Below are 26,039 nucleotides of genomic sequence, written 5' to 3'. Positions count from 1 at the left end.
TCTGGAATAAAGAATTATTTCAGTGAATTGTGAAGCAGGTTAGTAAGCTTGGTGGCAGAGCAGTAGGAATGGCTTTTGATGAGGAGGCAGAAGGTTAGACAGTATGGAAAATACACATACTTGGACAACTGCATGATATAGGCTGCTGACTTTTCAATGACACATGTAAAAGGCCCATGACACTCACTTGGGGATTGTTACTTATTTTTCACAGTGTACCAAGGGTTTATAAATTGTATTTGTTCAAAAGCAAAGATTTAACAAGTGTCTGAGTGCTTGCTGACCCTCTAGCTCTCAGCATGGGCCTACATGTTTTACTGATGAAGACACTACCACTGTCTGGATGCTTTGGGCTGCATAAAAAAATGTCATCATCTTGACTTCTGTGCTGGTGGATAAAATAAGAGCCTTGTAGGCTGCATACTAACCACCTGTGAGAAAAAACATTTGTTTCATTTGGGTTTTCCAGAGGCATTGAGAAACGTACTTGTAGGTTAGCACTCCACTAAAACAGAGAATCAATCAATAAAAAGGTTCGCAGTTCTGTGTTTTTCCAGTAGAGAGCAAGAATTGGAAAAAAACACCATAAAGGACAGAAAGAATTTATGTCAGGTGGACACTGGAAGCTGTCAAACAATAATGATAATGAATATATCCACTGAAAAGGAAGAAAGAAAACAATTAGGATAGCAACATCAGAAAAAAATTTAAATTATGTTTGTCCATCTCTTGTCTTCAGAGACGAAATAGTTATAGATTAAGAGCTCAAAACAGCAATTTTTTTACATGTGGAAACTCAAGGGCAGCCCAGCCTACTAAAATAAGTAAACTCAGCTTCTCCAGTTTCATATATTTCCTTCCTATTTCAAGAGAAATAATCTTTGCCTCCATAAGGTTTTGGGTCATATCTGGTTCATTCTCAAGAAAGCTGCCTTGCCAAAATCTTAGTCACCCTGTTTCTTTAAGAATACAACACTGCAATTACTCCCTCACTCCCCAGTATTATGAAATAGCCAGCTGCCTTCTGATTACTTTTCCACTGTTCCAGTGGGCTCAGAGTCAAGTTCTGAGGATGAAACACCCTGCTCTGTAGGGCTGCAGACAGGCACTGCAGGGAACATGATGGACACTGTTTCTGGACACACACCAGCATCAGTACAAGGTAAGTAAAATGTACTCAAATGATCCTTGCTATGGATTTGTAGTTCAGTTTGCAAATTTTCTCTGGGATGCTGATATACACTACAAGTATTCAAACTTTCATTTCCTGGATGAAAATTTTCAGTATTCCTTGCTACAATGCCAGGTTTTCTGAACACTTTATACAAATGTTCCTCTAAAAGAGAACACCATAATTTAGAAAATTTTAAAAAAGATGAATAGCTTTCTCATACTAACTGGTAAATGCCATTTTTATAAGCATCAACTTGCTGTCTCTTGAACATTCAGGGAAGTGCAAGTGCTCACTTCGTGTTCAGCTGTGTTTTTTTACACAAAAGCTACATAGCAGGAGGAGAGAGTATAATCTGATAGTGTAAATAGCAGCAATGCCAGCCAAGACTCCTGGAGCTGCTCCCCTGGATCTTCCATGTGACACACTACTATTTGCTAAATAATCTGTAATTATGGTTCTTACAGACATGAACAACTTCTTTCAACCCAAATATTTCCCTTCTTCTTTTAAAAAAAATTAGTTCTCCTGTCAGATAGATCTTATTTTCATCTTCCTGTGCCATAAAAAAGGGAGAAGTATCCTGAACATAAATGCTTTTCCTCTCCCAGTCAACATCTCCCTCTTCTTCTTGCTGGGCATGAAATTACAACCAGTTAAGACAGTTAAAGCCCTTGTCAAACCTGTTTCAAATAACTAAGCCAGGAAACACAGCTGGCCTTTATTACACAGCTGTGGCATCACAGGAATACTGAGAGAGATGGAAATTTCTTTCCAGTGCTTGCCAGCTCTGCCTTTCTGCAGCACAAGGTTTCTTGTGGTTGCATCTTCTGCACACAGACATCTGAAACTGAGGAGTTGGGGAACTCAGTCTGACAGCATCCACCTCAGCTCCAGGAAAAGCTAGTGGCAGTACAGAAGTGTTGTTACCTCAGACTTTGGAATGAATTGGTAATTTCAGATTTAGCCTGAAAGGAGCATTCTTTTCCTTTGAGTGTTTCTCAGAGTCTACATCCCACCATTCTCCATGCAACAGTGAAAAGCAGCAGCCTGAGCAGCACACACAGGCATTTTTAACAGTGTTTTTATTTAGAAAACACCTCTACTGTGACTTCCCAGAAAACAAAGCCTAACTCTTCTCACTGGAATTTTTTTTTTTTTTCAAAACTAGAAGCCTTAAAACCTGAAGAGGACTTAAAACAAATTCTAACTCTGAAAGAGATGAATATTGTTGATTTGTTTTTAATGAATAATTCCTTAATGAGCACTTTGTCCCCTGTGAGTCTCTGCTAATCTTTAACTCTTTCCATGACTTTGCAAATGAATGAAATTACTGGTCTCAACTTTTTATCAAAATGTCACCAGCAAAACTGTGGCTGATGCAAACTGTCATGATTGGTCCTTTGGCAATCTTACTGCATTGACTACTGATGACTTTTTGAAAACCACACAAACCCAGTACACTCTCCACATCTCAAAACCCTTCTTGCTCCCTTCCTGGTACCCCACTGCTGGTAGGCCTGCTCCAAAATACCTGAATATCTGGCTGTAGGATCTGCTCTCACATTTCATCCAAATTCAGGCCTGTTACAGAAGGCACAAGTTTGCTGCTCTTTGCATCCTGGGTTGCAGTTTCAGTCTCCCTGACTATTCCTTGGAGTAGAAACAAATCAGAAGAGCTGCCAGAATCCCCAATCCAAGGAAAATCTAGGGTTTTAGCATTACTGGTGATTAGGCAGCATGTTTGTAGCAGCCCTTTAATCCAAGCTGGAAGCAGCTGAGTGTGTGTTAAGGCATCAGTGTGAGGTGGCACAAATAAAACACAACTCTTTGAATGCCAGTCTGTCACCTGAACCATTAAGCTGTCACTCCACGTTTCTGTACCTATTTTGCATGATCAGTGCTTAAAACCTGGAAGTCCTTGTTATACAAGTGACAATTTCTTGCAGACCTTTACTCATAAAGGTCCCCTTTTCCTCAGTTTTTTGACCAAATTTTTCTTCTTGTTTGGATTTACTTGGACTATACAAGACATCCAAGTAATGCCTGTGGACATGGAAGAATTACTCCAAAAAGCTCTTATTCCAAATATGCACCTCAAACTGCACTTCCTGAAGAAATCTTCCAAAATCAGCAATATTACAGCATTCACACAATATTAAATAAATAAATAGATAAATAAATAAAGTTCCCACTCCCCACACACTGTGACTTTTATAGTGCACTTACTAAAGGCTTAATATACTTAATAAATTCAGTATGTACGTATTTCACTAAAGATTGAGATGTATTTACATTAATAATTCAATTTTCATTAATACAGTTTCATTAATAAAGCTGTCCAGGGAGAACCATGGGTTTTACATGACAGCCTGGGTTTTCCAGGCTCTGTTCAAACCCTCCAGATGCTGTAGTATTCTCTCCTGAAAGAAGGGGGGGAGGGAAGGGGGAATAGAGAAAAAAAACCACTTAAATTACCCATCAATTAATGAAGAGACAGTTACTAGCAGTGGGAGCTGCTGCCTGAAGTAGCAGAGAGCAGACCTGTGCATTTGCAGAAACACAGATCTGAAATAAAGTGTTAAAAAAGGACTGCTTGGCAATGAATCAGTAGGATCAGCCCAGTCCACTGCGTTCATTTACACCCTCTACTCCCTTTATTACGTAATCTGAGAATAGGATAGGAGCTAAAAGTAACACAAATAAAATGCAGGATTCTTCATGTTCCATTATAAACAAACCAAGTGTAGGCACAATATTTGCTTTGTAGGTTATATAAAATGTTTATTAGGAAATAAAGTGCTCATTCTTGATCATTGTAGAAGACTTGCATAATTAACAGCTTCCTAATAAGACCAAACACTGTACATTACTATGCAAAAAACTGTACCTTTTTAGTAAGTGACAAATGATATTATAATCTAAAACTGAAAAATGCATCAATATATAAAATGTTTGTAACATTTATCAAGTGGCAATGCACTTACTGCAAGGCCCACTGTCCACGCACATGGGTACCCCATGGAAACTTACTGCACTTCAAGATGAAGTTTGTTATCAAGTAACGACATGTTACAGAAATATACCCCAACAAATACAGATATTAATGCAAACATTTTCATAATAAACATATAGTACAAATGAAAGGTGAACTGAGTGACTGAATTTACATTTTGAAAGACACGTTTTGGATATTAATATAAAGACAAGGCTCTTTATATTTAAATTGCTTTGGTATAGTATTTTCTATTTTCCTTGCACACCTGATGGCCATGAGTACAGCTGGTGTTTCTCTTTGGTCTGTTTACAGTCAGAAATGCAGTTCAACACTGAAAAGCTTCCCTCAGAAAGGCTTCTGAGGTGTAAAACCCTTCAATCAAGGCAAGTGAGAGTTTAATCTGAATGCCCTCACCCTACACAAATGCCCTACCCCCACTATGCTCTGCACTGTTTTCGCAAGTTCATGAGGACTCTTGTGAAAGGGTATGAATTTCTTCCCAATACAGGACCAAATAACTAATACAAGGACCACAACCTGTTCTCCTACATAATTCTGTTCCCAAGACACAGCTACTAAGAAATTCCAGTACTGAATTTTGTCCTCTACCAGCTTACATTAATTAGGTTTCTGTGCATATGGTTTCTCATAAAATCAAAAATGGAAAGGTGTGAATTCTATTTAGTTTTAGCAAGTTCCCTGGTTAGAGGAAAGGCACTCCACACATCCAGGCAATGCCATTGCAAGAAGGTATGGAACATGGAAGCTTTGCCTAAGCAGCACTCCCACAAGAATGAAGAGGTACTAACTGCTTGTTGAAACAGAAGGCACCAACATAACACGTGCCACTTATACTTTGTTAAACTGGCCTTTTCTCCTCTGCATACGCTACTAATAGCTAAGATGTGGTTGATTATGTAGCTTTCCATTCTCTTTTTCACCAGCTCTCAGTCTTTAAACACCAGAACACTGCCATCTTCAGGAAAAAAGCACAACTGACAGCCTTCCTCCTAAACCAGCATGCCACATAAGGAGATACATTCCTAGGCAAAACTGCAAACGCTGCCTCAGCGCTCTCTATAGGAAACCAACAGAATTTCAGCGTTGCATGTCCTTTCAAAAATAAAGCTTCCATGACACAGAGCAGAGGGAATACTAAAAATACTAAAAATCAGTGATTGTAATATAAACACCTTCCCAAAGGAATCCTGTGTTGCACCTCGGCAGAAAAGTCTATGTAGAAATGTAGCTAACCATTTCACAAGCAGTTTAGTTAAATGTAAATACAGACCACATAGTTGAGATGTGATTAGAACTTCACATGGCACAAGATCAGATTTTCCCAACTGTCAGAAACTTCTCTGCCCCTTTCCCTGTCACACCCTAGGAAAACTCAGTGGTTTTCAATTTTGTGTGCTTTTAAATAATGTATTTTCTGCAAAGTAGCTGTACTTATCTAAGAACCTCTGGAATGTTTATCCTAGAAACACTTAAATCATTAAAAGATAGCTTTAAAAAACGGGCACTTTGCAACTTAGCTGAAAATTATTATGTTAGTTGGGTGTGAAGAGGAAGTTCTCAAATATTTCTTGCTAAATGCTACTTATAATGCATTCAGTTTCTACCACAGAATGATGCAATTTACAATTGTACAAACTAAGTGCACTTTCTTCTGCTTAAAGAAATGTACCTCTCAAAACAGGAAAAAATATTTTAAATTAAGTAAAATACTAAGTGTACCAAGAATAACTCAGAAAGACAAGTAGAAACTCATATGTTTTTTAAAAAGTGCTGTTTCATCTGTCAGCTGTTATAATGAATAAGACAAACTGATGCCATATTATTTTAAAATTTGCTTTTGAAAGCCTTTAAAAATTGTAGTTTCCAAGAGGAAGCAGAAAATTAATAGCCTCTTAGTATGTCAGCCACTGCACATTATTTCGTCTGAAGCTTGCTGCCCTTGTGCAAGTGTTCCCAATAATATTTTTATGGAATCAGATTTCTGTCCTGGTAGATGTTTTCCCACTTGCTATCCATTCAGTTTCCAGCATTTTTGTTTCCAAGGGTGACACGCTCTCACTGCTGGCATTACACATGGCTTACGCAGGCCTGAAAATGATTTATGGAGTGAATATTTACTTTTTCCCTCAGGGGAAAGTGAAAGATGGCCTCAGGGGTCTGATCAGAACGATCCCCTCATGCTGGGGAATTTGCTGACTGAATACTGACCTGAAACCTGGGAATCACCTACAAAGCTCAAGCTACACATGGATGTTGTTCCCCCCGTTTCCTGCTCCTGCATCAACACCATCTGACTGGGAAGAAGACGGCCGCGAGTTCCTGGAGCGCGGCTGGCCGTTCAGTCCCAGCGGCGTTCCCAGCCGATGGCTCATTTGAGAGGCCGTGTCGTCCGACTCCCAGCGCTCCAGCTCCTCTCGCACCAGCTGCTCCATTTGTTCCCTGTGGATTTCACTGTTCCGGCCCAGCCTTTCATCCTAAACACATTAAAAGACACAAGCTGGAAGTGCAGCTTCCAAACTGAAGTCTAGGCAAAACCCTATACAACCACAAGAAATTCTTATACCACTTGAGTACTTCCATAGGCTAACGGGGATACGGCTCCCACAGCAAACTGTTTTATTTCCAGGGATGAAATTAAATGCCCAGGTTGCCACCTAGTTGCACAACTTATATTCCACTTGGCAGATATTAGCATCTACAGAAATAATACATTTCTCCTACTGGCCATTTTCAAAGGGCCCTCAAGGAAAGAGAGAGTGAAAGGGGAAGCAGCAGAAGTCAGGTAACCTTCGTGACAGAAATGACCTCCCCCACCTGCCACACACAGTCCCAGAAGCAACAAAGGAGAGTAAGAGCAGACTGGGCTGGATCCCATAGACTCTAACAGACTAGTCCACAAAAAATACTGTATTAATTCCAACAGACACCAAAGGATGGAGGGGCTGCTTCAGCAACTACTGAACACCACTGCTCTCCAGATCACAGGTTTAAATGGTGACACAGGGCTGCTGTAAGATATGTTGTCATATCTGAATCTTGAATCATGTTCCCAAAATTTCATGTTTTAAATTTCATGTTTTCCTAACACCTAACTGAAATCATTCACCTACTGCCAAAGCAACCACCTCCTCTTTACCACCACTCCTTCAATCCTGCCAAGCCAGGCAGTAGGAAGAACTGCCAACAGAAAGGAAGACATTCAGGTTGTGACCAGATCACAGAGAGTTTCTTACCTCTGTCACTCCATCTAACAGCCTTCCCAACACATCTCTCCTTTTTAGCTTGGCCCTCTCCATGGCTTCCAGCTTCACAATAACAGCATCGATCTTGGAGACGATACTGCCAATGGAATGCTCCATGCGATCCACCCTCCTCATGAGTCTGGGGGCAACAAGTGGGAGCTTCAGTGACTCGGACATTGCCCAGTCAGCACCGTTCTAGCATGTCAGCACCAGAGCAGACAAGGATGAGACATCACTGTTATCCAAGCACGCCTCTGACTTCCCACAAACCTACCATCCAGGAGGGATAAGGTATACCAGAGCAAGCAAGTAAAATAGGGGCAAAGCACATGGGGGAAAAAAGTACATCTTGCACTCTGCTTTCACTGCTCTTAGGCCATCATCATGGAAATTTGTTGGTTCCAGTTATGTAATTCCTTATTCAGCCAGTGTTGCTGTAATTAATTAATATGGAGTTTTATCACTTCAGACAAAATACACACTCATGAGTAACTTAAATCTTATCAGAAACAACCATTAAAGCTCTCACTGAACTTAAAATAAACTCAAGGGTTTACTACTTAAAAAACCACAAAAGTATTTTCTGGCATTATTGTAACATGACCCTTTTCTCTGACTTTTCAGTGACATGGTTTTAAGGGCAGGGGTTTTGTTGCTGTTTTTTTTTGTTTATTCTGATTTTCTATACTCTAACCAACTCCCATGAGGCTCTCTAAGGCACTTCCAGTTCAGATATTATTTGAAAGCTACTAAAAGGAGTGACTTATGCACAACAAAATCCTAACACTTGCTTTTAAAAATAATTTGATTAATATCAAGGAGAGAGTACTATATAACACAAAGAAGAAAACCCACAATAAAAAAAAAAAACAACAAACCAAAACTCAACATGCAGATTTGTCCCCCTCAGAAGGATAAACTTACACTTGGAACTCTTCATAGGAAACCCCACTAGAGCTGCTGCCCCTCCTCCTGGAGCTGTGTCCACTGTCTTCATCCTCATCCTCCTCAGAGTCATCCAAGCTCCGGGGGAAGCTGCGGCTGCTCAGAGGACGTGGTAGAGAGCTCCTATCCAGGTCCAGATCCTCCTTTGTGAAAACACAAGCCAGAGAGAGAGAGAGAAGACGTAAAAAACCTTCACCTGTACATGGGGGATGGTGGTGTCAAGGTCAAAGAGCTCTATCAGTTCCCCTGTGCCTTTTTACAGTTCTGCTCAGCCAGCCAGGAATGACAGCAAAAGTGAAGGGAGACAAGAGGATTTTTCTGAGGCAGGAAACCAGCATAGGGAGCAGACTGGCAGACAATGCTGGCAGCATCCCACTCCCAATGCTGAGCTCACCCTCTCTTTCTCCAGGTCATCTCTCATCTGCTGATGTTCATGCTCTGTCAATTCCTGGTCCCCATCCTGATCATATTTGGTAAATATTGCTTCAATCTCTGCATCCGTGTGCCCCTTCCTGAAAAGGCAGTAAAAGCAGTTCCTTCACTTTCCATTTTTCAGATGCTGAAATAACTCTGTGTATTAGAAAACATTTCACTTCAAATAGACTTTCATCCTCAAGACAAAGACATCCCAGTGTTGCCTACAGATTCACAACACTGATAAAAACCCCTCAGTCCTTATTCTTCATTAGTTAAAGCATCAGTCTTCCCGACATTGAACACTTCTCCTTCACAACTCCCTTCTATATGTCCTTGATTTGTACCCTTGCCTTGGACTCCCGACTGTCCACAAACTCCTGCAGTAGTCTGACAGAAACATTACCATTTCCTCAAAGGTCTCTGAGGAGACCTTTGAGGAAATGGTAATGTTTCTGTCATTTCTGAGGAGAAATGGTAATGTTTCTGAGGAAATGGTAATGTTTCTGTCATTTCTGAGGAGATTTCTGAGGAGAAATCTCTTCTTCAGAGATTTCTGTGTTTTTCTCCCCAAAACACAGAAATTCAAGGAGGTTGGGCCCCAGAGCCCCAAAAACCTTTCTCTGGTATGCGATGCCAACACCAGCCATAATGCGAGAAAAACACTCCGGTGTGTGTCTTTATCCACATTAGTGTGCTTCTGCTAGAGCAAAATCACACCAAAAAGTTAACATCACAAGTCCCTGGGTATACTATTCAAGATAAGAAGTAACAACTTCCTTACCCTTTGAGATCCTGCCGGAGTTCATCAAAATTGAGTTTTCCTCCACCTTGTCTCAGACTTTCTGAAATGTCATCAACAGTAGTTTTCTTCAATTTAAGTTTGATCATGGCTTTGTTGTAGCCCTAAAAGAGAAAGTAAAATTCTGTTGTTTCTCATGAAACGAGATTTCTAGTAAGTTTATTGACTACAGAAATCAGCTACTGTATAATCTCATTCAGTGTGTTCAGTGTGATCATTCAAGGCAAAGGCTCAGATGACTGAAATACATTGTGATGGGAAGTTTTCACTCATTTAATCTACACTCAGCTCAGATTAATTTATTTTAACTGAGATGTGTACTCTCACCAGCTGCTGCCAGCTTTACTTTGTACAGTTTATATAGTATTTTATGAAATAAGTTCAGATGTGACAAATAAGATGTCAAACAAACAAAGCCTTTACCTTCCTGATAAGGTCAGACAATTCCATTTCTGCCTTCTGCTGTGCCATATCTGATTTGACTTCAGAGTAGGTATCATTGATAATGGCCAAAAACATGTTCTGTTCATAAGAGAAAACAAAAATGTTGAAATTTCAAATTTCAACAGGACTGAGCCCTACTACTCCTATGACCTTGTGCTGCAGACCTTAACATGGATTTTGTTTCAAAAGGCCAGAAGAAAATGGTGATCTGTTTAAAATGAAACTAACATCCAGAGCTTGATATTGAAATATGATGCGCTGCAATATAACAAATTTTAATCAACATCACTGGTTATTAACATAACTGAAGAATTCCTTTCCAGAGACAGTTCACAGCTACACACAGCAGTGGCAGTAAACCCCGCAAAGCAAAACTTACACAGGTAACAGCTGTGAATTAATCCAGGCAAAACGGCTGGCAAAAAAAAGGCCTGAAGAATCAAGTTAACTACTCATCCTGTAATAATCAGCACAAAACAAACGTTCTTATCTAGTTACAGCTCTGCTTGCATTTCAAACTAAAGATAAAATCAAAAAGCTTAAAATCAGGCCCTTGGCATTTATGGCACCAGCTCTGGAAAGAGCTCTTTCTTGTACAGAGAAAGGAGAAAATATTGGTCTCGCTAACTCTGTGCCAAGCATGTAACTTAATCAAACCATGCTGTCATTGCTGAAAGGCTCCTGCTAGACATGGAGTAAACTGAATTTGAATGACTGAATTACAAATTGCATATTCAAGAAGAGTTACTCAATTTACTGGCATGCTCAATGTAGAAAGGCAATGTTATCCTCTGTTTCCTCATTGACTTAAAAAAACATGCTTTGGAACAATATTTCAGTGCCGTATCTTTATGCATTCATGCCCAACACCAGAGAAGTAAGAGGTAACTTGACAATTCACTGTTGTGCTATTTTCTGCTGCTATTTTGCCCAGCTTTAAGAGTGGGTGCTTTCTGCCCATCTTCCCTAACTGAATTTCCAGGTCTCAGACTGGTCTCAAGGGACTTGCATCAACATTTCATTCAGACAAAATGGTATTAAAAAACACACAAATTATAGTGAGTATTTTGGATAACCTGCTCTGACTTCATCTTTCAGTGCTTTTCTGTTGCCCCTTAGAAAAAAGAGATTTCTTTCCCTTGCTGGACACTAGACTGTTCCTCTGGAACACTTTAGGTGCTACAAAGCAAATAGGAAACCTGCTTTATATGAACCTTTGGCACATAGTGACACATTTGTTATTTTCCCATTGAATCCTGGTCCATCTCACCAAGCACTTAAATTCCTCACAAAAGATTTAAAATTCTCTGCATCCTTATCAGTGAACTTCATCCAAGACGAAGTATTTTCCCACAAATAAAATCTGAATGCCATTCCTCCTCATCTCAAACAGTAACAAAAAGCTGCACTAAGTATGAGGGTCACTAAATAACACTAAAAATTATGATGATACAGAACTGCTGAAGAACCATGCTCTTGCAGCAGGCAAAGCTGTGTGTGGCATGCAAGAACAAAGCTGTTGTAAACCCAGCCAGCCACACATTAGAGCACTTTATGAATCAAGAGACTGCATGGAACAGTACAGCTACTTTTCACCAAAAGAGACAGCCTTGCTGTATCTGACAACCAGGCACTATTCAGATTTTAGAAATAAAATTAATAATAATAATAAATAAAAAATGTGTATCACTACATGAGAATGACAAAAAATATACTATGCAAATCAATTTTAAATGAGGAAAAACAGGAAAGAGCGTAGTGACCAGCCATGCAGCAATCAGGCCCCTTCATGGACCGTACACTCATCATTATCAGAAAAAGCCCCAAAAGTAGCAGGAGGAATCAAAGGACAAGTAATGCAAAAACAGCCACTGACACACTCCATATAAACAAAGTGTACATACCAAAAGAATGAAGAACATAAAGAACACAAATGTAGTGAAATAAACAGGTCCCAAAATTCGATTAGCTTCTTCAACCTCTGTGAAGTTGAAGTCTCCCAAAATTATGCGGAATTGAGTAAATCTTAAAAAACAAAACACATCCAGGAGTTGAAGAAAATATTACTGGAGCTGTGTGATGATTTTCAAACTATTTTATTCTAGCAGTGTGACTGATAGGCTGCAGAGAGATCTGCACTCTTGTAACACTTTCTCAGGGTCTTCAAAAACAATTCATCAAGCACATCTTATAGGCATAACCCAACTCACAGTCAGGTGCCACACACAGAACAAAACCATGGGGGTTATTTCTCCTTTTTGGTCACAACAGGAAGCAGAGCAAACTAACAATTACTACTGTGAAGCTCTTAGACCCACTCCCATCTTCCCCACACACATACAACCCCAACCCTCTCTCTCTAAGCTGGAAGAAGCTTGGTAATTTATGGTACCACCAGCATATTTCCAGTTCCTTCACTTCTCTGCAAGAAACTCCTTGCAACACTGCCCCAGTGTAAGGGAGCAGGGGAAATCAGTGACTGAACAACCTATTAATTTCCTCAGTTACAATCAGGTTGTGTTGCACCAAATCAATCAAGGAAAAATTGATTAGCAATCTTATATTAAGTCCTCTCTCTCTCTCCTGGATTCCTGATACTTATAAATTTTGTGGTTGTCTAAGATGGACTCTGAGTCAAGCAACTATGAACACTATCAGGAACACAACCTTATTATGCATCCAATATTTCAATAAGCATTTAACCACTGAACATGGAGTCATTGCTTTATCTAGGAATGTAACCAACCCCTATAAAAATCATATCACACCAACCCAGCCCTGCCATTTTTAGCTTACTGCTCTGACAGCAATAACACAGAGATAAAAATGTTATAAAAATGTGTTTTCTATCAGGTTATATCAACAGCAGTGTGCCTGCAGCTTATCTGCTTAGATGGACATCACAGGATTTGCCTCTGATAAAGTAACTGCTTCACCAATGCACCAAAATCTTCTTTCCATGTTTTATACCTGTACTTACATGCAATCTTGGAAAGTGCTGAAGTCATCAATTTGAGTGCCAAAGACAAGATAGGCCAACTGAGCATATGCTAAGAAAATAATAAAAAACATAATGGCAAAGCCAATTACATCCTTGACACAGCGAGACATTGTGGTGGATAACTGACTCATCGTTCTGTTGAAGTTAACAAATTTGAAAAGCTGTTAAAAGAAAAAAAACAAAGAAAAAAGCTGAAAAGTGAAGGAAGACAATTTCTTAACATAATTGCTCTCCACTCTTTTACATGAGATGTCTTGAACATGGCTAGAGACAAAGCAGTACCCAGTAAGAATTACTGACTTATCAATTGAGGAATAATAAAAACATTTCTTAACATGTCTGTTGACAAAACACAAGGACTGACTACTTTTTCTAGACCGAATCAAGAGCTGACTACACCTGTAGCAAATTACAACTTAGGTTTTCATCTGCAAGAAGTTATCACTGTTCTGACTTTCTCACATGATTGACTTTGAGAGAAACATGAGTAAACCTAAAATAATGTGTCTCATGAAACTCAGAATACTGCTTACATTCTAATGGTAGAATAAAGATGTGTGTCTTGAATTACCTTAATCCAGACAAAAAACACAGTGACTGCAGCAATGTTGTTAAACTGCATTTGCCAATATGCTAAGGGTTCGAAATTGGGGAATGAGTTCTGATCTTCCAGCAGCTTCTTCAGGAGCATATCGACAGCTGATGTCCTATAGATGTTAATTCCTATAGCTACCACAGACAGCTGAGGACAAAAGAAACACACAAATTTACAAAAAGTGATTAGGGTTTTAAAACAAATTGTTTGAGACATTTATGTCAGATAAAGTTAAGATATGCAGAACTTCATGCATTTCACAATAAAACCATTATAGTCCTGGACAACAGACAAAAAGTCTGGGAGTAAGAAGATTTAAAAGTCATTTCCTTGCCACTGTTTGTGAAGAACAAGATGACAGTGGCACCTAGCAGGATTACAGAAGTGATGTTGTCGCAGAGAAGAAAATGTAAGGAAGAGAATATGACAACTCAAACAGACAAAGGTGAAAAAGAACACAGAACAGAGAGACAGCAGTAGCCAAAAAGGTACTACAGTTTCTCTAGAGCACAGACTGAGCAGTATTGCCCAGAACAAGCAACAGCAGAGAAGCTGCAGTTTTACCACAGTTTTCTTGCTTTCACTTCTGCAAATGTGCTCTTCATTACTGTATGTGAACACTTCACCACGTATAGAGAGTCATAAGTACATAATCCTACATTTAAACAATGCCCCTCAGGCAACGCATAAACATAGAATTCTGACCTCTTATGTGAACTGAATTTTACACTCACACTTGAATACTCTTCACTGACTGTAACAGCAAAGCATTTTTTCTCTGCCCAACCTTTAAGTGTAAAAAACAGCACACAGTTCATGTAAACATCCTCCTAAGCAGCCCTTCATTTACAAAGCACTGTGATGCAAGTAATATTTCCCTGGATTACAAATACTGGCTTCAAGACTTGAAACCTCTGATTAATCCAAGCCTGAAGATACAAAACAAGTATGGGGCTGGAACTGTTTCAGCATTTCTGGCTTTGTATGCTTTTGGTAAGCACAGCTTGATCTGAGTCCAGAGAGAATTATATTATGCAGCTTTATATCCAAAGCTCATATTTTCTGGCACACTAGGATTACTAATGTGCAACACTGTCCACTTAACCTAGACAGCTGCTAGCACTCTACAATTCTGAGGCACTTCTTCAAACTTGGTATTAGCTGGTGAGTATTTAATACCAAGATAAATCTCCTTGTGGTTCTTTGCAAACATATTCAAATCCAAGTCCCATTCCTTGAAATGTAAATCACTTCTTTAAAGCAGATGATCTTCTTATTTGAAAGCCTGTGCAATAGTCTGTACCAGATATGTAGAAGGGAGGGAAAGTTTGTCACCTTCAGTAAAAGTCTGTATAAACAAAAACTGAAAATGCATGCTGGACAAATACTCTACCTTTGCACCAGGCTGAAAGCACTGAAGACAGAACAACCAACTTTGTGAAACATACCAACATTGCAACACAGACTAAAATTGTCATATTCAGACTGAATAGCCTAATAGTCTGGAAGTATCCTTCCTAATGATGGTCCTGTACTTTAAAACCACAACAGGAACACTGAGTAATTCATGTCTCCCACAAAGTGCACTTTAGAAAGCAATTTTAGCCTGATTACAAAGGTTGCTTACCACAATGATAAGGATATCAAGGCAATTCCAAACACTTCTGAAGTAGCGCAGTCTATGAATGCGAATTTCTAAGACCTCTTCCACCATATAATACAGAACAAAAAGACAGAAGGACATTTCACAGGCTGCCAGGAAAAAATCAAAAGTGGAGATGTAATGAATCAGCCTCACAGGCTGAAAGTGCCAAGATGTAACCAGGCCTCCAGTGGCTGGAAACTCTATTAGCAACCTGCATTTAAAAAAAGGCAAAGAAAAAAATAATTTAATTTAACAAGAACTGATGAAAAGCACTACTAAAGGACACTTGGGTTTATTTGTATAATTATCTAAATAATAGAAACAAACCCACATATGATTCTGATTTTTCACACCACACAAAAGTTGTAAACGTAACCACACTCACTTTTGACTAAAACTCAAAGCCTTTCAGGAACGGTGAGGAAACAGAGACTGAAAGATTTGTTTTCATCTCTGCCTGTTTCATTCTGTCTAAACCAAAGCCTGATGCTCTATACCCATGTATTTACTTGAATATGCCAACTCTCTAGAAAGGTCTCCTGCAAACTGCACCCAAGGAATTGTGGCACCAGGAAACCCAGGACAGACTCCATGAGGAGTGTCACTTCTTTGACAGGGAGGTATGGCACTTCAGTTGTCTGTCTCTTTTACACAAAACATACACTCACCTATGTGGGATTCACATTCTCTGAACCTGAGAGAAGCAGTGAGAGAAGCAGAGAAAAGAATGATCAAAACAATTCTTATCTCATTCGCTGCTCCTGTGTTGTGCCAAAGTAGAATGCAATATGGAAATTGTTTACCCAAAGTGATGGTGTTTTGTTCCCTTGGCCTATCAGGGCCAAGCAAACATGCAGACTGTCAGTCAGCAGACAGTCACAAAATTCTGTGCAGTTGGGTGCTTGTGCGGATTCAGTTTCGATGTAATATAGTGTAATATAATATAGAATAATATAGTATAATAAATTAATTAATTAGTCTTCTAATATCCATGGAGGATCCTCGTCATTTCTCTGGGACGTCAGGCAAAAATGTCACCGATACACCTATGTCCCCAAAACAAAGCCATCACAAGAAAACCCCAGGTCTACAACCCACACTGTGCAACTGAACACTGTTGTGGTTCTGTTCATACCTGATCACGCAGAACAGGTTGATGTTTGCATTGTACACAGAGAAATCAATGAAGGCTGCTCTGGTCCCTCTGTCCAGCCACAGGTTCTCCTTCAGGCTTGCAATCTGCAGAGCTGTCACTTCTCTGGTCCTCGAGAGGTCTTGGTAATAACCAGCCCCGCTGTATGTGGCAATCAAGCCCCAGTGGCTGCTGCCATTCAAATCCTTCTCATTGGTGTATGTCCAGCTAGTTCAGAAGTGAAAGAGAGCACGTTGGTCTTTCCACTTTCAACTTACAATTAATAAAACAGACACCAACAAAACCTGACCAAAAAACATGCATTAGCTATTAAATATACTTTAATTCGGGGGGGTCCTTGCTACAAAGTTTTGATGTAACCTCTGAGAAAGAAGTTACAAAGTTCCTTTGACTAACACTGTAAAATTAAGATAGAAAAATGGGTGACAAGTATATAAAAAATGAGTATGTATCTACAGGAATGCTACGTACGCAGTTCCATTCCGGAGTCCAAAAGGAGCAGTATCTTCATTAGCTACAGAATAGACATCATAGCAGTCTTTGATTTCCTCCTTTAAATCTTCAGGTATGGAGCACGAACCATTTCTGACTTTCAGCTGCCGAATGCGAGGCACTCCTAGGAGCAGGTTCTCATAATAAATGAAGCTTTTGTTTTCTGCCATGGTTTTGTTGTTGTACCACATTTCCCAATAAAGACCATCCAACAAAGGGCCTTCTGTGAACTGAGGAGGATGACAGAACTTCAGTTTGCATGCTGCCAGCACTGTTTTTGTACATCTTCATTCCACAGAAGTGTTAGAATTGCAGTTAATAATTTCTCTGACATAAGACTTTACTATTACCTGCCCTCCAAAGACATCCCACAAACTTGCCCTACCCTGCCCCACCAACATTATTTGAGCTCTAAATTTTTCACATATTAAAGGCCTACTTTGTTCCATAGCTTTGACATTGTGCACATAGATTTTCATGCACAAGCATGACCACGTTAGGAAAAAAGATTCTAAAGGTTAAATTTAAGGTTCATGACAATACCAGTGAACCACAGCAACAGAGATATAAAAACTTGGGTTTAGATTACCTTCCAGAAGTCATCCATTGTGGACAAAGTTTTGAAATCAGTTTTCTCTGTTTTTGACACAGGTGTTTCCAGGAAGAGCTGTGACATAACCCTTGTATAATAGTACATACTGGAACTCACTGTCCCATAAGTCACTGCAGAAGGTTTGGTAAGGAGTGAGAGATAAAGGAATGAAAGACAGAGGAAAAAAAAAACAACAAAAGCCTTTATTTGTTTTGAATGCATCAGGTTGAATTTGTACAGATTTTGTAGTGGAACTATTAAGCTCCAAAACAAAATCCAGACCAAGCAGCATTTATCTGTCAACTGTGATTAAAATACAAAAAGCAGTGAAGGTAGACTGATCAATCAATTTATAATACTCTCTTCTCCTTTCCACATCTCATTCTATTATTAATGCTTCTACCAAAGTAAACCTCAAGGAAAAAAAAGGCACAATTCAGCAGCCTGAAGAGAGGCAGGCGGGGCCTTTTTAGGTGGCTTGTGCTGTCCAAGGCATGCATGGAGAACTGGCACAGATGGCACAAAGACCTCAGGACAACTATGCTCTGCTTGAGCAGATAATGACAGTCAACCAGGATACTGCAGGGCACTGGGAATGACATGGATTAAGCAATGAACATCCAGTACAGATGTGCAGTGCCTTTAAGAGAAACTCCCCACAGAAAATAAATGACTGTATTACTCCTTTTCCTCACACAGGGCCAAAGGTATGGCTGAGGGCCACAGAGCATAAATTATAAAATGATGTACAAAACTAAGATGGGTTGAGGAAATAGTCTTTGGCATGGGTATTTATGTGGAATAAAACAGAGTACAATGGAACTGATAAAGGAGCCTGATATCCTAGGCCTGATCAAGCAGAAGCCTTGGGAGAGACAAACACAGATAAATTCTCCCTGGGCAAGAAGTGAGCAAGAGACATGTTGTGAAACTTTTGTGATGAGATAATGTTACCAGGTGATGTGATGTCATGAAGAATGTGCAACCAATGGGAAATTGTTACCAAAAATAGAACCTTAATGAAGTGCCATACCAGTAAAACCATATATAAATGCCTTATATTCTCAATAAAATTGGCTTCTGATCCAAGCTCAGATGCCCCTGTCTCTCCACTGCCGATAGGTATTGTTACCACCTGTAAATACTTGAACCACTCTATGGCTAAAACTCAGAGGAATCTGAAACATTAGGCCTACACTGAACAATCACTGTCAGTTTTGGTAATTGCATAAAATTTATAAATTTTTTGCTTCCCTTAACAACCAGAGAGCAAAAACTATTTTTAATAGAGTTTTGCTGTGCACATGGAATATATCACGTGACTGTGCAATACCTGGATTCTCTCTAAACATTACTCTCCAAACAACAAGAGAACAAGAAATGCTCACAGCATTTAGCCTGCAGTGGGAAGCACTCTCCTAGGGCATGCCAAGCCACAGACCAGACTGACCTCCAGTTATTGCTTATGTGAAAAATAAAAAGGATACCTAAAAAATACTAATAAGTTAGCAATATCTCCAGATATTTAACACACTACATTTTTCCTTTATTCTGTTAGCAAAAATCTTTTTCTGTAGCAAAACAAACAGTTAACAGCTTGTTAAGAGTCAAACTTCTCCTGCTGAAACAAATCTCACTTTAAAGCAGACCTCTCACTGCAACACTTCTGGTGCTACAGTGTGCCAGCCACAAGCACCCTTGCACTGCTTTGTTCATAAACCTTCTCTAAGCACTCTTAAATTACTCAGGAAGGAAAAAACCATGACATTTAATATATAAACATGCCTGCAGTACAACATCAAAACAGTTGTGTCAATAGTATAAAATTTGGGCTTTTTAGTAATTCTGTTACGTTCAAGCAGAGCAGACTTGCTCTCAGAGACAGTCTACCAGTGTAGTTTTGCCTTTGCTTTTCCACTCTGAGATTCCCTCTCACAAAAATTTAAAACATCACTTTGTTGTATTAAAACTGATCATAAATGGAAACTCAAGAGTCACCACCAGCATTTCAGCCATTTAAGGCAGAACTGCTCACACTAAAAACTAGAGACTTGAAACATACTGGCTTTCTAAAGATACACTAACTTAATGTGCAATTTTGTTGGTTTTCTCCCTAGCAAACAAATAAAACAGATATTTTGTAACTTCACAAGAAGTTCTTTCTTGCATTGTAAATTTAATATTACTATGTTCTGTGTTCTTTAGTGTTATGATACCTCATATGGTATCAAGACAACAAATGGCACAAACCACAGAAGTCTCCAGCTGTGATCTGTATATAACCTTGCTAATGAACTTCAAATGTGGTGATTCAATTATTTGTCCTGGATGGCTAACTCCTCCTCTTCATTTACCATTTCTTCTCAGTGATTTCAAAAAGTGTAGCAGAAGTATTACACTGCAATGTGGTACTGCAATAAAAAAATGCTCTCTAAAAACAAAGAATAAGTCTATTATCATCCTACCTGAAGATTCTAAGCTTGTTAAGATGCAGAAAGTTGTTGTATTTTCAGTATCAAGCAACAGCCCATGCGCAGAAAAAAGAGAAATATTTGATTCCAAGTATTTGCCTACCTCTCTATTTATTCTCCCACATCAAACAACCTCCTTTCTGGAATCACAACAAGCAGGTAGTACAGAACTGGATGCACTGGTGCTGAATAGTACTTACAGACACAAAGGACCACGAGGAAAACCATGTATGTGATCAGCTCCCGTAAAATACTTTTCAAGTACTGCTCTCTGCTGGTGTTGCTCTCTTCCATGAGTCTTGTCCCCCACAGACCTTAAAAGGAAAAAGATATATATAATGATGTGCACAGATGTCTGGTACACATACACAAGTGACATAGTAAGTGGTGTTGAAAGCTTAACCTTGTCATTGCTGCAAGTTCTTCTATGGATTTTAAGTTTAAGAAAGACAAGCTTTGTTTGCAGACAGATTGGGGCCTGAGGCAGTATTAACTATCAGTGAGATACCATAATAATTTAGGAACAGTTCAGCAGAACTCTAACAGAATCTTTATAAGATTTGCAGAAATACTGTTGCTTAGAACCACACGGTATAAAAACAGACACAAGCATACAGAGACATGCACAGACAGCCATCCTTCAAGAAATGGAAATGCAGTGCTTTGGTATGTTATCTTTTGAACATGCAAATCATTGTTCAATGAATGAAAATGCACATTCATGATTCATGGGCCTTTAGAAGCAGTCTTAACTTTCTACATGAAAGGAGGATACTTGAGTCAAATTTATTTTTAAAACATCGTATGATAACCTTCCTCTCTCAGATAGGCAGGGGACACAGCAGGGATGTTGGTGAGCATTTCTGCATGGTTTCTTTCCCTGCACAACAAAGAGTTATCAATTAAACATCAGTAGCAGCCTAAATGAGCAATTGCTGTACAGTCTAGCTGTCAGCTTGAGCAACTGCATCAGCTGAACTGTTTCTGCCTGGTCCTCATTTCATATAATGCTTGACATTCCCAAAAAGACAGGGAGAGAAGCTATTCAACTTTGGTGATCTCTTCCAAGTGGGCAACAAAAAAGCAAAAGGATCTTTTAAATAGAGTCTTTTAAGAGGAACAACCACCTCGAAACAAAATGCAGTTAACAATCACCATCCTTATTTCCTATGCCTAGTACAGAATAGAAAAAAAGCTGGGAACAGCTGCTGTTGCTCAGACTGTTCCCTTCATGGAGCTTCTCTACATTTAAACCTAAAGCAAGGCAATTTGACCTCAGTTTCTGATCAGTGAAAAAGCATTTAAAACTAAAAATTCACTCCTACAGAACTGCAGTAAACTTCAATCCTTTTCAGGTGTTTTAAACAGCTAACCTTTCAAAACATCCTTTACCTTCTCAGTAGATTGAAATGTAGTAACCTCAAACTCCCTAGGAAAAATCCTGGGTCCATCAAACATACCACAGTAATTTGAAATGGAACAGTAACAAGGGACAGCCAAAACGCATCATAAACCTGACAATGAAGTATGAGCTCAGTCAATCTGCAACCACTGCAGTAAGGCTAAGACAATGGGCTAAGCTGCCTGCTGCACACCTTTGTTTGCTAACAGAGATGGGAATAAGGAAGCTCTTACCTCTACCTGCATAAATGAGAAAAAAAATGTCTTAGATGTTTCTTGAAGCCTTTCAGCTACCACATTTTTAAGCTGTGACATAAACCTGGAAACCTCTCTTGCATGGGCACAGCAAGCACTAACAGTTTAAGCATTAATCTCTGTTCACATGGTTTAATTGGTAACTTAGGGCCTTCCCTAGTGTCAGCCCCCAAATAGGAGAGCTTTTCCAAAGCTGTTCTTTAAGGCCAAGTTTGAAAATGTGCAGATAAAGACTGCAACTTTACTACACTGAATGCCAAATCCTCCCCATTACGTCATTCTTGAGGACAAAAACACAAATCCAAGAACATTTACTGAGTCACTAATAATAATAACAATAAATTCAGCCTCTAGCACAGCACTACGTTGCACTATCAACCTTCATAATAAAGGCAGGAAGGTATTATGGAAGAGAGGAAGAAAAGGCTGGAAAAGCCAGTGAGCTAAGCTGGCAAGAAAGCCAAGTCCCGGCTGTCAGCAATTACTCACCAATAAGATATGTGGTGAGCAGAAGCAGAAAGTTTCCAAACTCAAACTCTGTCATATTAGACTAGCATTAGGAATCAAGTCAGCAAAGAACAGAAAGTTACAGCAAAGAAAAAATCCAACTAAACAGCACCAGGGATCACACAATGATTTTTGTGCTTAATGAGCTAGCTTGGAGCTTTCATTAGCTGTAACATTTTTGCAATATAAATATATTATTCCCCTTTTTCCCTTGTTAGAATATTGATTTAGATGCATCAAACATAGTAGAGGTAAGCAGTGCTGGATTTTACATCTGCTGCAAACAACAAAACTGTTTTGTTTTCTTATATACATTTGATATTCATCAACTTTTTGACATAATCTGTGTATTTTTATCAAATAAATCTGCAACTAGCAGTTGCTCATACTCATTCTGTATGTAGCAGTCTTCATGAAAGTATCAATTAATGAATGACTGGGACGGGTATTTTGTACCTTTATATAACAATAACTAAGAAAACCTTTCAAGAAATGCCCAACACACATCAGTGATGACAGACATGAGGACATGGCAGCACTGGGTGACCAAGTACAGCTCTACAAGGCAAGACTACCTTTCCAGGCTGGCTCTGGAAATACACCTTGTTTTTACCCATCAAAACTTCTGGTAACTTCCTCCTTAACAGAGTAGAATAATCAGTCCCTCTTGTCTCAGCATCTGGGATATTTGCTGAAGAGATTTGTAAAACTAGAGGAACTAAAGGCACTTCACAAACATTCATGTTAGAATCTGAACAGAATCCACATAAAGAACCTCAGCTACTGATAGCTGGTTCTATTCACTTAGTAACTCCTGTTACAGCAATTAGTAAAATCCCAATACTTTAAATCCTCTCTGCATTTTTCTTTCATAACTCATGGCAAGTAAAGTGCAATCTGTCATTGAACATCCTTCAATACTAAGTGGAATCTTTTTTGCCATGGTGACTCTATCACTTGTGATATCCAAAGGATTGTTCGCTCTTGTTGAATTCCGTCTAGTGAGATGCAATTCTATTAAATAAATCTATGCCAACTTCCCTGTAGTCCTTGAAATAAAATTGAATGCACCATTTCCAGTCTTCAAAAGATACTCATGGATATCCATGGAATATCTAAAGAACCGTGGAGTATTCTTCACCATAGTAAACCTGCAGTTATCCTTGGAGTGCCCAATAATATGTCAGGCTTGCAATCAGCCCTTTAAACTGTGCAGCACAGGGATCACTATCTTCAGATAAGGGGTTACCTATTCCACAGAAGTACAGCACCCTGCAGCACCTCCACAGTACCGAAGTCTCACCCAGACATTTACTGTGCCCAGGAATTTATGGCAACATTCTCATCAAAGAGCCAGAAAAGGATCTGTCAACTACAGTAACTTTAGCTACACTGCCTATAGAAGGAGGTCAGGAATCAACAGAAACTGTTTTCAGTACTACTGCACAAATCACCACAGAGATGGAACAGGAGCAACACCTGCCAGGTCATCACCAGGTCACTCACATTCGCCCCATGTACAAACATTGCTGGTTTTCACCACAGTTGAAAATATGCACAGGAGGCTCCTTCTTGGCAACAACTAAGATGAAGGGAGCATCTGAAGTATAAAAACTTTGTAAAACTTTTTATAAAAGGACTTAACTTTCTCCATGTGAAGCAGCTCTTTTCCTAGGCAATTGTACATCTCAGCAATGGACTAAAACAAACACTCTACTGGAGACTCCAAACAGCACAGTGCCAATTCATGCACAACACAATTATTATTGGTAGTTTTTCCTGGTTATTCTGGTTTTTTGTTATGAAGTGACTTGGGTCATTGAACAAGTTCCCAATAAAATCTGCTAAAAAGAAAACATGCTCTATTCCATAATCTCTGCAAGTCTGACTTGCATACCACTAAGATATTGCAATGTACAAGAGGGATTTCTTTTGGTGCAATACAGCCAAAGCTAGAGAAATCATTACAGCAAACAATCTTTGAATGCACATGAAAATCAGAGAAGGTACAAATCCTTCCTTAAAGTCAAGCTTGTTTTCATAGTTCCATTGATGCTGTGGCAGCCAGTAACAGTAGTACTATCTACTATCTTCAGAAAATCCACATTTCAGAAGAAGAATCTTTATTTTCTAAATATGGTTTGCTTTTTCTGCAGCTTTGTGCAGTGCCTTGGTGGCACCCGGACTGCCCGTGCGGTAAAGATTTTACCTGACACTTAAACCAACGCTCTGTTTAAAATCCTTGTAGTTTGAAGCTGACATTTTAAGCTTCTCTGAAAAGAAAGGAGGGTTTTCAATGTGTTCTCACAACCTTAAATCCAAAGGACTCCCCATCCAGCATTCTCTCTGCTGCTGTCAAATCAACCTTGTACAAGGTGAGATCAGCAGGAAGTTACTGCAGTAAGCTTTTAATGACACTTCAAATGTTCAAATGATATGTGCTCAGTTTTGCTTCCAACTCTGTCCCTGGTCACCAGCTGTGTGACAGCAGACAGCACTTGACTGTAAAGGGCAGCACCAAGGCACTGCACAATACTGCAGAAAAAGAAAAGTGAATCAAACACCCTCCCAGCAGCCCACTCTAAGTATCCCACCCCATCCTAACCACTTCTGTAGAATGGGGTATTGCTGAAAAAGAAGCACAAGCATTCTGCCCCAACCTTCCAAAGACCTGGTGGTGGGGCAGAAAGCCAAGGTTGGAAAAGACCTCTGGAGATCATCACGTCCAACCTATGACCCAACATCACCATGTCAATTTGACCGTGGCATCGAGTACCACATCTAGTCTTTCCTTAAACACCTCCAGAGACAATGACTCCACCACCTCCCTGGGCCCTCCATTCCAATGCCACCTTTTCTGTGAAGAAATTCATCCTAATGTCCAACCTAAACTTCCCCTGTGCAGGAGTGTCTTGCACGGAAAGCAGCCAGGAATAACACCTGGGAGGCAGAGAGGTGGGGAAAGGAAGGAGCGAGATGGGGGTGCATCTGCGTGTGCTGGGGGCCATAACCGGGACGGGGATCGGAAGACAGATGTGCACGAAGAGATGGGGACATAGAGACAGAGGATGGAAAAGGACACGGGCAGAGGGAAAGGAGGACTACAAGCAACTACAGAGGAGAGACTACAAACAAATCTACAGCGCGCAGGAAGCGGCATCCGCGCCTGAGGAGCCGGGTCAGTGTGCGGGGTGCGCGGCCGGGGCCCTCTCACCTCGCAGTCTCCGCGCCAGGCGCTTGGCCCAGGCCGCTCTGCGGGGCGCGGCCCCGTCGGGCGGCCCCGAGAGGCGGCCCGGCCCCTCGGCCCCGCCGCGCCCCGCGGGGCCCCGCCGCGCCCGCCGCCCGCCGCCCGCCGGGCCCCCCGTGCCGCTGCCCAGCGACGACGCGGCTCCGCTGCCCCACTCCACGTCCATCTCCAGCACCGGCCCCGCCGCCGCCGCCGCCGCGTCCTCCTCAGGCTCGAAGCCCGGGTTGTCCCGGCTCCAGGCCTGCCTCGAGCAGACGGAGAGCGGCGGCGATGGCGGGCAGGAGCCGGCCCGCGCCGCCTGCCCCAGCCGCTCCAGCTCCAGCTGCTCCCGGCCGCGCCGGCAGCCGCCGCCGCCCGCCATCGGCCCCGCCGCTGCCGCCCCTTCCCCGCCCTCTGGCGGAAAGCCCGCGGTACAGAGGGAGATGTAGTCCCCCTGGCTCGCGGCGGGAGCGGCGGCCGGGACCTCCTTCCCGCCGTCCTTCGCCTCCTCCCACGCCTCCCGCCACTCTCCAGGGCAGGCCCGGACCGCCCGTGCGGTAACGGTGCAGGGGCCGGCGCTGGGTGTTTGGAGTCCCGCTCATCCTCGGCGAAAGTACGAGGAGGCCTCGCGAAGAGATTGTACTGGTTAAATTTGTGAGGAACA

The 26,039-nt window shown here is 40.7% G+C and overlaps 1 protein-coding gene across 4 annotated transcripts; it reads right to left on the bottom strand.

The window, feature by feature from the left end:
* Positions 1-3,929: 3,929 nt before the first annotated feature.
* PKD2 (polycystin 2, transient receptor potential cation channel) lies at positions 3,930-25,871 on the bottom strand. Of its 4 annotated transcripts, XM_071431426.1 has the most exons (16): positions 25,364-25,863; positions 20,187-20,300; positions 17,513-17,646; positions 16,903-17,153; positions 16,414-16,638; positions 15,261-15,489; positions 13,610-13,780; positions 13,018-13,199; positions 11,942-12,062; positions 10,017-10,115; positions 9,576-9,697; positions 8,772-8,889; positions 8,357-8,520; positions 7,424-7,571; positions 6,399-6,664; positions 3,930-6,278 (listed from the first exon to the last, which is right to left on the bottom strand). In XM_071431426.1, the coding sequence occupies exons 1-15, from the start codon at positions 25,755-25,757 to the stop codon at positions 6,431-6,433; spliced, it is 2,706 nt and encodes a 901-aa protein (XP_071287527.1). In that variant the 5' UTR covers positions 25,758-25,863; the 3' UTR covers positions 3,930-6,278; positions 6,399-6,430. The 4 variants fall into 4 exon arrangements, with proteins under 4 accessions (XP_071287527.1, XP_071287528.1, XP_071287526.1 ...); XM_071431427.1 differs by having other exon boundaries at positions 3,930-6,664; positions 8,357-8,517; positions 25,364-25,871; XM_071431425.1 differs by having other exon boundaries at positions 3,930-6,664; positions 25,364-25,862.
* Between the last annotated feature and the right edge of the window lie 168 nt (positions 25,872-26,039).

Source organism: Agelaius tricolor, unplaced genomic scaffold (genome assembly GCF_023055355.1).
Source record: "Agelaius tricolor isolate 1412-34295 unplaced genomic scaffold, bAgeTri1.0.p SCAF_8, whole genome shotgun sequence".
Classification (NCBI taxonomy): domain Eukaryota; kingdom Metazoa; phylum Chordata; class Aves; order Passeriformes; family Icteridae; genus Agelaius; species Agelaius tricolor.
This window is presented reverse-complemented; position numbering and strand designations above follow the sequence as displayed.